General features: G+C 35.4%; 2 protein-coding genes across 2 annotated transcripts; one reads left to right on the forward strand and one right to left on the reverse strand.

Moving 5' to 3' along the window:
• Window positions 1-870: 870 nt before the first annotated feature.
• Window positions 871-4,621, reverse strand: LOC127808071 (probable pterin-4-alpha-carbinolamine dehydratase, chloroplastic). The gene is made up of 3 exons (XM_052346417.1): window positions 4,134-4,621; window positions 1,700-1,892; window positions 871-1,244 (listed from the first exon to the last, which is right to left on the reverse strand). The coding sequence occupies exons 1-3, from the start codon at window positions 4,515-4,517 to the stop codon at window positions 1,153-1,155; spliced, it is 669 nt and encodes a 222-aa protein (XP_052202377.1). The 5' UTR covers window positions 4,518-4,621; the 3' UTR covers window positions 871-1,152.
• A 2,777-nt stretch (window positions 4,622-7,398) lies between these two features.
• Window positions 7,399-12,490, forward strand: LOC127791949 (metacaspase-1-like). Its single transcript, XM_052322175.1, has 5 exons — window positions 7,399-8,088; window positions 9,841-10,171; window positions 10,324-10,444; window positions 10,551-10,754; window positions 12,201-12,490. Exons 1-5 carry the CDS (start codon window positions 7,416-7,418, stop codon window positions 12,258-12,260), a joined length of 1,389 nt encoding a protein of 462 aa, XP_052178135.1. The 5' UTR covers window positions 7,399-7,415; the 3' UTR covers window positions 12,261-12,490.
• Window positions 12,491-13,654: the final 1,164 nt, after the last annotated feature.

The raw sequence follows: 13,654 nt of genomic DNA on the forward strand, positions 1-13,654 counted from the left end.
TCATTTAGCCCCTCAGCTAAAAGTTACATCACTTTATCCCAATTTTTTTATTCAAAATCCTATTTTATATTTATGTTTGAATTGTTTTTACAAACACTTTTTGATTATTCTGGAATAGACCTTTTATTTTAGATTTTAATTAAAAATAAAACCATAAAAATTATTAAATAATATGAAATATCTATAAAAATGGTCTATAATGCATCGTTGATGGCACTTTAATTATTTCAATTAACGAGCTTAAATTAAAAAGGTAAACACGACATTTTTTTTTATTAAAACGAGGAACAAAGTGACATATTTTATAAATAAGAGGAATTAAATGACAATTTAAGGACCTGAAGGTAATTAACAGACACTAACGTCGTACGGGTGACCCCCAAACAAAAAATATAAAATATCGGTGTAGTACACAGTTGGAGTAGTACACGTCCAGATTGTAGTACCCCGTGGTTTTGTCAGGAATTTTTCCTAATTTCATCCAAGCCGATGGTCGACACGTGTCTCCTAAGATTGAACTAAAATTCGATATTTTTTTCTTATTTTATTTAAATTTTCTTTTAATAAGAAACCTAAATTGACACTGTATAACAATATTAAGTATCATTCATGATGATAACTTGGCTAATCATATCTCTCAAACAAAGATTTCAAAGTTTAATTATTTGGATAATAGCATGTTATATCATGACTCTCGGATTTAAAATCAAGAAAGCTAATCCCTGAATAATTAACGTGCTAATCCCTGTTAAGTTCGAATTCATAGAGTATAAGAAGTTTTCTTGAATGTCCCAAATCATCAGTGTTTTAAATCTCTACCCATTAAAAGGTAATATAACATATTACATTTACTTAAAAAGGAAGGAGGAGGAGGTAGCATGAGATTCAGTAAACTATAGCTCAGTAACCAGCTTGAAATTCAGTTCTTTCTGGGTGAAGATGATGATGACCTAAGGAACATACAGATCTGTCTTCAAGAAGATCAGACAATGACCCATTTTATGGCCAGATTCTTTTTCAAGGCAAAATGGATATCAATACAGCAGGACAACAAATGATTAATGAATGGAAGGGTAGAGGAAGAATGAGGATCAAGAGCAGAGAATCCATCAATTACAGCAACTGGATGGTCCCCATAAGCGCACACAGCTACTATGCCCAAATTCTTTTCTTGGGAGCAAGATCGGAGGTCTTTATTTCATCTATTTTGGCAGCTACAATGAAATCATTCATGCTCAATCCTCCTGCAAGGCAGATAACAAGTTTTATGGAAGTAAATATTGAACGTGGACTGTGCCGCATAAGAGACAGCAAAGGTGGTAATTGATTTCTGATAGCTAAGCTTTTAGGAATTAGGAATAGGAAATGAGAAACAGAGCTACTTTGTAACCAAAAAGAAGAAATAAAAAGGAAAGAGAGAAAGTAAACAGAAACTATCCAACACAAGCAGTCTGCCTGCATTCATTGATTTGATCAGTTTTCCTTTTCATCACCTCTTCTTTTTTCCCAGGACCACGTGGATTTTGATAACCAAGAGGATTTTGTGCACATACTGGGGGTACTAAACTTGGTCTTACTCTCATAGTCTCATTTTAACGAATTTAGAAGAGTATATGGCTAAATGGTATTTGTTGTCAAAAGAAACTCAGCACTTACATAATCAACAATAATTGATTACTGTTTAGTAAACCTTACTCACCAATGGATGCACTCCACAATTCGGCTCTCACTTGGTTAGGTTGCTCCAAATGTAGGTTTGGGAAGTGATCAGCACCTTCTACGACCTTGAATATTCTATTGATGAGTTCAACACCGCATTTAAAATCTCTTAGCTTCCACAAACATTGCAATTTAAGTCCCCCTTCTTCATCCAACAGTCGCCAGCCGACAACCTGCAGTTTATTCCTCAGATTAAGAGTTACAAAGTAGGCAATTATTTAGGGCATCAAAATTCTTTTACCCCGGAGACAAATTTTTGCAATCACTAGTAAGTGGAGAACCTTCGTAGCTTAAAGGCAATAGAAAACTGAAAAACCAACGAGCCATGACCTCAACTTCGAATTCTAATAGTTTCCTCACTGCAGACAGTTCCTCCTCTAAGCATTTATAATGTTAGGAGAAGAAAATTCTGAAGTACCCGTAGAAAATTTTTGCCTTTCTAATGGAGAAGAAAATATGAGTGTTCGGAAATGAGGATGTTAAGATGGATGTGCGGCAATACAAGAAATCAAAAAAGCTCAAAATTACAAATCAGGTCATTCGTCATTCCATCATAATGTTGTAGTGATTTCTATTCTAGATAAGATGAGCAAGATACAGTTAAAATGGTTTAGCTATGTAAGAAAGAGACCAATAGAGGCTCCTATGGGAAAAGAGGATGGAAGGGAACAAGTTTTTAACAAAAAAAAAGTAAAGGAACCTAAGAAAAACATGGTGGGAGACTGTTAGTTATAATGTAAGAACCTTATAGAAGATATGACCATAGATAAAAATGCGTGCAGAGTTAACATTCATGTAGCCGACCCACCTAGTGGGATTAAGGCTTGCTATGCTATTGTAATTGCTTGTAATACATAAAAACATCATTCTTTCGTAAGGCCACTGGAAAGAACAAGCACAGCTTCTCATGATATAATCCATCAAAAAGCACTTGTTGGACAGGTAAGATTTGAACACCTTATGATGCGAAAGTTTTTGAAACATGGATTCCAATTTCTAAAAGCCTTAAGAACAAAATTGCAACTGGATGCATGAACATAACATTCATAAGAAAGAGAACCAAAATGCTAGATCTCCAGAAAATAACAAGGAAATAAACACCCAAACTTCTTGTCATCACAGTAAACAGGGAGGTGATTCTTTTAAAACAGAGAACCAAATGTACTTGGAAATGGGTATAGTTCACTTCTCCATTCAACATAAGCTACAGTCAGGCACACACAAGAGATAACAAGTTCAGGTATTTTTCCATTTGCATGGATTTAAGAACTCAAAACCAGAGAACATAAAACAGCCAAAACCCTTCATACTTGTACATTAAGAGAAAATGACGCTTCATTATACAAGAATAGATAAGTAGATAATAGAAAAGGACAGCAATTAGATGCATAAAATGATCTTATTTAACAGATTTAAGATTTTAAACCAGACTTGAAATGACTAAAATCCGTTACATTTGTACATAACAAGCCAACAACAGCTCCTGAGACAAGATAAGCAGTGAAATGCAGGGAGCAGCAAATATATGACCAAAATCATCTTCTTCAACATCTTTAAGAAGAATTCCAAACCAGATAAACGTAAAACAACCAAAATCCTATACACCTGTACGTAACAGAAAAGTAACACCTCCTTGTACAGCAAATAGGTAAATAATCGGTAAACAGCAGGAATCAGCAATACTAACAGAATGGAAAGAAAATGAAAATAGATAGAAGAGTGTTCCACTCGCTTTGAAGAGACAATACTAACAGAATGGAAAGGAAATGCATGAAAACACTTTCCATCCATTTCCATCCAATGCGCTATTCTATGTCTCCTCCAAATTGGGGGAGAATGTATGAAAAACTTACTTTTTGTGTCTTCACAACATTAACCTTAATCATTTTTTAAAAGTTCAAATTTGCCATTGACTTTATAACATTTTATCTTTTTGTTAAAAGGATATTAACGGCCATTTATTGTTTTGTATCCTTCAATTTCATCCATTTCCATTTCTCTCTCAAACAAGGTGAAACATTTTCAATTACTTTCCTGACTTTCCCAAATGGAGAAAAACTGTTTTACATCCTATATCCATTCACTTCCATCCCATTCCATCATTAAACCTCTCCCAAACGAAGCCTAAAACAATCAAAAACCTTTACACTTGTCCATGACAAGCAACGACACCATCAGATAAAGCAAACGGATCAGTAGTAAACTGCAGAAAGCAGCAAGAAAGGTTCATATATCACCTTCTTTAACATCTTTAAGAAGAATTCTAAGCCAGAGAACTTATACAGGCCTGGGAGAACCCAGAACAGCAAAACCCTTTCCGCTTGCAATAGCAAGCAAACAACAACCAAGTATACAACAAACAGGCAAGTGCTCAAGTAGTAACCTGAAAAAGCAGCAAAGATGTATACAATCACCTTCTTTAACAGCTTTTGAGCGTCCTCTGGCTGCATGGGAGGCTGCAAAGGAGAAACTGGAGAACACTTTTGCTGGGCAAGAGACAGAGCGGAGATATTGGGGATGAGAATCCGGTGCTCAGTGTCGACGCTGCCCAACACTTTCTCGGCAAACCCACTTTCCAACTCTGCCGGAAATGGGTCTCGCGCCCCGAAATCGCCCAGAAAGTCCCCGCCGGCGGCCCGAATTTTGCGGGGCGTCGTCTGTCTTTGATGAGGAGGAGCGGCCGGAAGAAGCGCTGACAATTGTGAGAGCTTGTACGGACTGCAAAGGTTAGTAGTTTGAGATGAAGAAAGGAACGAAGGGTGAGAGAAAGAGAAGCAGAGATGGCTAGGAACCGCCATTAGCGAGAGAGAGAGAGAGAGAGATGGGACTTGTGGCTGTTATCGAGTTAGCGATGGTCGGAATCGGGAATTCTAAGCGAGTTAAACCAGGCTGGTCCGGCCTGGTTAAAGCGGAACTGGTTCGAGAAGCGGTTCAATTGCATTTGACTCTTTGGTTTGTGCAAAACTTCAGGCTCACGGCGTGTAGACTTAGGTGATCTTTAGTAATTAAGATATTAATGGGTCCAAAAAAAGTAATATATTGTATTTTAAATAAAAATAATTTTTTATTAAATTTATTTGATAAACTATTTAAAAGAAGTTAGGACTTTTTATCTTAGATTTTGAAAATAAATTTATTTAAAATTATACATATAATAAAAAATGATTAATATGCCATCCATCTCGTAAAATTTTTACATTTTTTATTTTTTTTCCTTTTCATCTTTATTTCTTTTATCTTCCTGTTTTGTAAGTCGCCCCTTACATAGCCTACTTTGTTTTTTGTCGTTATCTTCACTGAAACCTGTTTCAGTGTCATTGTTGTCTCTACTGTAAATAATTTTGAATGAATTTAAAAATATGATTATTTTGATAAAAAAAATCTTATCTCGATATTTATCATATGTTTTTAAACAAACATATGAAAAAAAAAATACAATTCTTAGTGTATTTTAATAATTTTAAGAAATAGTTTGATAGAAATTTTAAAATATTTTTAGAATTATCTTGATTATTTTATATATTGATGTGAAATTTTTTTAAATATAATTTTATATTACTTATTTTAATAAATATTACTTAAAAAAATACGTAAAAATATAGAAAAAATCTCAATCCATATTTTCTAACATTTTAACCCAAGCACTCATGCACGCGCATAAATATATCTTAAGAGAGCTACTCACTTTAAAATGACTTTTAAAAGCTTTGCTTAGTGCTGTACCTGAGATTTTGGGATCTTGAGTTGAAATGTAAAAATAGTCTCCTAAATCACATTAAAATTTTGTTTTTATAGTAAAATATAAAAAATAAATAAATATTCATTTAAACACAAGGACAAAATAGTGATTTACAAATATTTATATTGACACAAGGGTAAAAAATAAACAAATATTCATTTAGACACAGAGAAGAGAGAGAGAGAGTTCATTCTGCAAATTTTAGATTGGGGGAGTGATTTATATTGGGGCAAAATCATTATTTAGACACATGAATAAAATAGTCATTTTGTCTCAATTTTATGATTTTTTTAAATTAACATAATTTGTGGATCCTGAGACAATAGGCTCTTAAATTACACTATAGGTCTGGGCCTGGCTTTGCCCCAAGGTCCTAGATGGAAACTCGAAGCAACAATTACTTGCATTTCAAAGGTTTAAATTTATTTGGTACCATAAAAAAGCTTTTGTTTTTGGGTTGTAGCACGTAAACAAACTAATGGGAAGAGAGACAGAGGTCTCGGCCCCCAAAAGTCTTTGGTAATTCAGTTGGGCTATCACTATTAGCCCTAAAACCACCCAAAAAGAAAAAAGATTATCAAATTTTTCCACCAATGAATGACGTGACATGCTAAGACAACCTTTTACAAAGCCAAACATATCCAAACGTAGCTACAAGGGCTTGTACAAAATCACATCAATCACAGTCAACTGTATGAAAATATAAACCAGATCCAGATATTTCTCAGTTTAATTCATCAAACATGAAAAATCCATTGCTAAATGCTTGGCCCCGAATCAAATCAGTGTCGGTGCCCCCATTTCCATCGATCATCCTTTGAAGTTTGAATTTTGTGGGCGAATCTTGAAATTAAGATGGTCCTAATTCTAGACCTCCACTGGCCCTGCTATAGAATTAACCAAACAATGATTCTGGGCTTCTTCTTTTTTTCTTTTTTTTTAATCTGAATCATGTTTCTTTGTTTCAAGAACTTATTAAAGATTAAGATGCAGTTTGCAATCTAAACGTGTGCTTCCCCCCACAAACACTTTAAATTATTGTTTAGAATCTAAAGATGCCGTGGCCATTTTTCTAAAGTGGGCAGATATTAATGTTCCAAAGAATCATAATATTGATTGATGATGTCCTGCAACTATGCAATCCACCCTGGCAACTTCGCCTTTTGACTTAAACCCACCAATCCAAACCCTCCACTTCACCTTCCATAAAAAAAATAAGTTTTATTAATCAAGTCAAATCAACACTTTCCTCCCCCCCCCCCAATTCACTTAACTTGGACATTTCCTTTATTTTCTTTTAGGTTGGTTCCATGGTTTCGTTTGTTACACATAAGTCGGTCACAATTATTTGTTATCAATTTGGCATTGACAAGTTATTTTAAATTTATTTATAAATTCAATTTATTTGAGTTGAATGATATTTAGATAAATTTACCTTTTCAAATTACTTCCAAAAAAGAATAACGGGTATCTGATAAAAGTCAACTCAATCTTAAATACCACAATTTTGTGTACAAAAGTTTCTTTGACTAAATAAGTCTAGAAAAAGAAAATAGAAAAAAAAAACATAATATGAGATCCGATTACCAAAACTAATCAAAATCGAATTGATTGAATTTGTCGATTTGATTTAATTTTTTTTTCTTATATTAGTTCAATTCGATTAATTTTCTCAAAAATTTAGTTTTAGTTTTCAATTTGATTTTTTAATCGGAAGAATCAAATTAACATAAATTTAAAACGATGCTTTTATGTTTAAAAAACGATGCAATTTTTTTGGTTTTATGCGTTTTTTTGACGGTTATTTGGAATTTGTATTTTTTAATTAAATTTTTTTAAATTAATCAATTAATTTGATTCAATTTCACTTATCGATTTAGCTTAATAGATTAGTAAATTTGAATCGGTTGGATCACGGGGCCGGTCATCTGCACACAGATGTAGTAGCAGTAGTGGCATGGCAGGCAATCTAACCGGAGAGAATAGTAAGCCTCCGCTCGGCAGGCGGGCACGCGCTTTCCAGCCTTTCCTTTTTTTTATTTCCCTCTCTTTTTCTCAGCCCCTCCGAAGCCTCTCTCTCTCTCTCTCTCTCATTCTTCTGACTCCCAACTTCTCCATTTCTTCATCGAAATTGAATATTGACTCTTTCATCATTGCCCACTATCAACATATAAAACCTAATTTCTCCAATTCGATTCCCAATCTCCATCTCCAAACCTTTCTCTCTCTTCGCACAACCACGATGTTGATGCTAGTCGACTGCTCCAACTGCCGGACCCCGCTGCAGCTCCCGCCGGGCGCCAGGTCCATCCGCTGCGCCCTCTGCCAGGCCGTCACTCCCATCGCCGATTGCTCCCGCGGCTTTCCTCAGCAGCCGCCGCCGCCACCGCCGGCGACCTCTTCCAGCTACCACCACCTCTATCCTCCGCCGCCGGCTCCGTCGCCGTACGGCCAGTCGCCGGCCGGTCAACTGCCGCCAGTGCACGGCCGCAAGAAGGCCGTGATCTGCGGGATCTCGTACCGGAACACGCGGCACGAGCTCAAAGGCTGTATTAATGACGCCAAGTGCATGAAGTTCTTGCTCATCAACCGGTTCAAGTTCCCCGAGTCCTCCATTATCATGCTCACTGGTAACTCCCTTCGATCTCCCGCTACTTCAATTGCTTGATCGATTCTCTCTCTACCTGAGTTTCACATGTTAATTCTCATTGATGAAACTTGCTTAATTATTTCCTCACGGTTCTTTTAATTCGCAGCACCAAGTTATAAAATTCGAAAATTCGCACCACGGTTTTGGATAATTGCTTTGATCTAGAATATGCAAACCGTATGAGATTCCGCTCATTCTTCTTTTTTGGTAAAGCAAGCCCTGTTGTTTCGGGGATTTATTCTTCCCAAAACCGTGCCATTAAGTTAATTAGTTCTTTCCATAACATCATTTCCTTGTTTAAATTTTCAACTTTGGAGGTCTGAGTACATCAAACACGGATAAATAGAAACATGACCTCGATAAGCAAAATGGGTTTGGGAATTTCGGTGGAAAAGTGTCTAATTACAGAAAATTGTTTTTGTACGAAATGCATTTGGTCAAAAAATCTGTAATTTGTCCCTTGGGTTGTTCTAATTCACGATCATTTATCGCTTGATTTTATCTGTCATCACTGTTCTCTTTATGCTCCCTCATTGTCTATTTTGTTTGCTTTCATATTCCATATGACTTGTCAGTGTGTTTTTTTTCCTTTATTTATTAAAGAAGTTGGTGAGGTTACGTTTCTCATAAATTCTGGATGCACGTTTGGCATTTGATTTTGTTGCTAAACGGAATTCTATATGTTTTCAGCCTTGAAAGAGGAAAAGAGTTCTTTAGCAAACCTCTTATTAGTTTTTAGCCTTTATAATATTTTGCACAAACAGTTTGCATTTTTGGTCGGTTCTTGGAAGATTTTTATTTCTCTACGTTCTTCAGTATTGTATTGGTCATCTCATCCAATTTTGTCAAAGTAGGTTCCTAGAAATCTCTCTACTCATTCACAAATCACATCATTGTTTGCTTGTGTCTTATGGTTTTACAGTTGTATTGGTTTGTTTGTATGCCAAACCTTTTACTTCACGTTGTAGGACTACTGACTGCTGCACTTTCTTTTTCCCTTTTTCTTTACTTTTCTTTTAAAAATTTTCACATCCATAGTGGTAATTTTTAACGCATCACTTTTACTTATCAGACTATTCTGCATCAAACTTTACAATTGGGTTCTTAGCAAATGAATATATTTCATAAACATGGCTTCATGTGCTGTGAATTTAGTGGCATGGGAGTTTGCTTTGGAATATATATCTCAACTCCCTTCATAAATGGAATATGTTACGGAAGATGGAATCCATGTTGGGGTCTCATGCCATATAACTGTTGTGTGTGATTCCTGCTCAGGATGCAATTGCTTGAAAGGAAGGCTCAGTTAATGTCTTTAGCTTTTACAAAATAATGAAGCACATGTAAAACCTAATTTCTGAAAGGAAATATTGCTATAATAGAAACTAAAGATTTAGGGGCTCTAATTTCAAGCACTAAAGTCAATTCGTTCCAATATATGGGTTACATGGGGACAGTTGATTATGAAATACAATTATTTTTGCTTTCAACTCACTGATGAGCACAGCCTCTTCGTGTGGTTTTTAGTTATGGTTCTCCCCTATTTCAACTTATGATGGATTTTATGATTTTTTGAATTAATTAAAAATGGTCCCATGCCATTTTGTAAGCAGCAGGAGGTTTGATTGATGCATCGTGAAGATTTTCAGGCTCTTTTCAAGTTCTTCAATTCTATGATGTGTTTCACTTCCTCACTTCTAACATGAGCTACTTTTTCAAAGCTATGTTTCAGAAGAAGAAACTGATCCCTTCAGACGACCAACAAAGCACAGCATCAGAATGGCAATGTTTTGGCTTGTACAAGGTTGTCGGCCTGGAGATTCACTAGTTTTCCATTTTTCTGGCCATGGTTCACAGCAAAGAAACTACACAGGGGATGAGATAGATGGATATGATGAAACACTCTGTCCTCTGGATTTTGAAACGCAGGGAATGATTGTTGATGATGAAATCAATGCAACAATTGTCAAGCCTCTCCCACATGGGGTCAAACTTCATGCAATCATAGATGCTTGTCATAGTGGCACCATGTTAGATTTACCATTCCTTTGTAGGATGGACAGGTAAGTTGATGAAAACTGAAGGCCATGGGCTTTAATATATTTTACTTTCTATCTTCTAAGAAGACTAAGTACCTTTACTGCTGTCCGCCTCTCCTCTGCCTTCAAAACATATTGGTGCTCAACTGATATCCATGTATTCCTTGGGGATGTAGGAGTGGGCGGTATGTGTGGGAGGACCATCGTCCTCCATCAGGCATGTGGAAAGGAACGAATGGTGGGGAAGTCATTTCCTTTAGTGGCTGTGATGACGATCAAACCTCTGCAGATACAGCTGTAATGTTCCATGATTTGTTAACTTCTTCCTCTTTTGTCCATAAGCATAATTTTCATTGGCTTTCATTGAAGAATGAACGGCGTAATAAATCTTTTGTGCTGACAGGCTCTATCCAAGGTCACTTCAACTGGTGCTATGACCTTTTCTTTCATTCAGGCAATTGAACGAGAGCAAGCAACTACGTATGGGAATATGCTAACATCAATGCGGTCTACCATTTCTAATAGGGAAAGCAATGCAGGCGGTGGTGTTGTCACAACACTGCTTACTATGCTTCTGACAGGAGGGAGCTTAGGTTCCATGAGACAGGTATCACTATTTTTACAACACAGAGACCCGGTATCTATTATAAGATAGCTTAATGCTGTAAATTTTTATATTTGATGCAGTCATGTAGGCAAATTGTGAAAAGAAATAGTTTTTGGAATAAGGAACCAAATAAACAGCAGATTCCCTCAATTAATTTATTGACAGTACTCATCATGCTGGATGTTAATTAACAAGCATATGGGCCTTAATTAACTCGAATATGTCTACATGAAATGTATTGGGTGATTCTTTATTATATAATCATAGCCATATTGGAGAATGGAGATGATACTGGGGTTACTTCCTGATTGATAGCTTTTTTCTTTATATTTAAAGAGAATTCTACTATCTTTTGTTCACCTACTTACTAGAGTTACTTACCATCTACATGTCTTGGCTCTGTTAACATTTAAAGAGAAAATCTACTATCTTTTTGGTAATCTACTATGGTTAGCTAGGGCAGTAGTTAGCCTGATGTCCTCCTAGGTTGGGCTCTAGAGTGGTCTCTCTCCAGCAGAGTCCTTGCAACTTGTAGCCTTGTTTTGCCAGAGATCATGATTATTATGCCAAAAGCTTATCCAACTGTTATCTATATAATCATAATGAACATGAAAAAAATTGCTAATGCGGGCTTAGTTCTTTTAGTTATCATTTGCTTACAGCCGAATCAGTTAGTTTAGGATTATGATTTTAATGTCACACACCAAAATAAGGCAATGAATTGTGTTAGCAACTATGGTCATAGTAGAATATGCGGAAGATCAACCTTCTCGCTCTAAAAATTAAGAAAATTTAGTTAAAATTATATCCTTCATACATGGTCCAAGATCATAATATAACTCATTATAATTTTTTCTTTTGTACTTTTTGATATGGAAATCAAATGGAAATACTCGTATTATTGGACCATGCAGCCCACCTTTCTTGGATGCAACTTATGTGCTGCTATGTATACTTTGAGTTATTTCGTTATGTTTTCCAGTTGGACTGGTGTGTTTCCAATGTAAACCCGTCTCGTATATCATTATTTTGTTCTAGTAAATCCAAAATATTTCTGTTATTTCCCCTACCTAGGAGCTTGTGTTATTTCTATTTTCTACAGAACCTGAAAAGGACTTTTTGAATTATTGAAAGAAATGTGAGCAAGCATCCATGCATATTTTTCCTTAAAGCGTTAACAGTACTATATGAGGATTTTATATTTGCTTACTCAGATGCCCTAGCGGAAGTAGGCATCCAAAGCCCATCAATGAGTCTCCAAACTTCCCTTGTAGCCTATGATATTTGTAGTATCTTTATAAGAAACTATCTATTGGTCTTGCAAAAAATTTGTTTGGCTCCTGTCAAATCTAAGAAAACTCTATTTTGATTCTTATCTCAACAGAATTCCTGCTTTTGTTACCGCCCGGATGTAATCTTACAATGAAACTTTCTTTTTGGCTGCAGGAACCACAATTGACGTCTAATGAACCGTTTGATGTGTACTCGAAGCCTTTCTCCCTATAACTTGTAAAACCACCGTCTCACCTCATGTCTTATTGTTTGATTCTCTTCTGCTAATCGGGTGCAGTTACGAAAGGAGGAGACATTTCCATGAGCTATTTGAAGTTTAATTGTATTGCTTCTTAACCAGTTGTATAGTAATATTGTTTTATTGTGCAATATTCCCCATTACTATGCAACTTTTCTTTTTTATGAGAATAGTAAATTCCACGCTTAGATTGATTATTATGTAACTATTGAGAGAGGAGGGTGTGGAAAAGTTCAAATCTATGACCTCATGGTCACACAAGCCTGTATCTCTAGTTTCTTTGGAAAGACTAGTTTAATTGTGGTTATTTCCCGGGATTTGGCTGATTTTGGTTCAAAATTTGCTATGATCTTATAATCATTTTCTTAAATCAAAAGTTACCCTAATGCTGCAGCATGGGATACAGAGCAAAGATGTAGCTTATAGAACCAACATATCTAAATCCTTTTTCTTAAACAGACTTTAACATAGGAAATTTGAACCTTTTAGGCCAAATGTAATCTGGCAAGAATATGCGTTGTTACTGTTTTTGCTTAAAATCAACTTCACTTGCTTTTTGGGAAAATGCTATGCTTCAAAAGCACAATATTTTGCCAAGCGTTACTTTTTCAAAAAAAAAAAAAAGGTTCATATTTGTGCATTTATTCGATCCACTACTCACTTTCTTTGTTTATTTCTTCATAGGAAACCTATTTATTTTAGGGGTTCTGTCAAAATAAAATAATTTTTATAGAAATGGCAACAATATAAGAAATAATTATTTAATTTTTATTTGATAAAAAATAAATAAATAAAAACAAACAGCAAAATTAAACAAGAACTGAACCCTTACACTTATACTTTGTCTCTTCCAATCAAGTAAGGGTGTGTGCGTGCCCTCGTGGGCATAGCACAGTGGTTGACGGCGAATACGATTGAAGAATCTTTGACTATAGTCGTTATATACCTGGCGAGAGGTCTCATGTTCAATTCTTGGCTGCTGGATTCCGTAATTTACCTCCTCTCTCTCTGTGGGGTTGGCGGAGAGAAAACTCTTAAGGTGAGGAATTTCACCTTTTGAAGTAAGGGTGTGTTAAATAGTATTTAGTTAGAAAAAAAATATTTTCTAATTTGTATGAAAAACAAAAATCACCCCATCAGATGAAATTTTTTTTGAAAAAGAGACTAAATGATGTTTTAATAATTGTACCATGAAATTTAATTTTATAAAAAATATAATGTGTCAAATAACATGAAATTCAATTTTTTAAATAAAATATTTTTTATATATTTTTCATACAATCAAAATCAAACAGATCTTAATAATGATGATAACATTAGGCGTAGGCGTTCGATGCGGGCCTTTTGTCAGCGATATTGGGCTTAGTCC

Source organism: Diospyros lotus, chromosome 1 (assembly GCF_014633365.1).
Source record: "Diospyros lotus cultivar Yz01 chromosome 1, ASM1463336v1, whole genome shotgun sequence".
Lineage (NCBI taxonomy): Eukaryota > Viridiplantae > Streptophyta > Magnoliopsida > Ericales > Ebenaceae > Diospyros > Diospyros lotus.

Bases quoted from the DNA above. Each gene is read 5' to 3' on its own strand.
- LOC127808071 (XM_052346417.1), bottom strand. From the start codon at position 4,517: ATGGCGGTTCCTAGCCATCTCTGCTTCTCTTTCTCTCACCCTTCGTTC. The intron at 1,893-4,133 runs GTGATTGTATAC...AATAAACTGCAG, and splicing joins CTCAAAAGCTGTTAAAGAAG to GTTGTCGGCTGGCGACTGTT. The intron at 1,245-1,699 runs GTGAGTAAGGTT...TCTGCCTTGCAG, and splicing joins ATTGTGGAGTGCATCCATTG to GAGGATTGAGCATGAATGAT.
- LOC127791949 (XM_052322175.1), top strand. From the start codon at position 7,416: ATGGCAGGCAATCTAACCGGAGAGAATAGTAAGCCTCCGCTCGGCAGG. The intron at 8,089-9,840 runs GTAACTCCCTTC...GCTATGTTTCAG, and splicing joins CTCCATTATCATGCTCACTG to AAGAAGAAACTGATCCCTTC. The intron at 10,445-10,550 runs GTAATGTTCCAT...TTGTGCTGACAG, and splicing joins AAACCTCTGCAGATACAGCT to GCTCTATCCAAGGTCACTTC.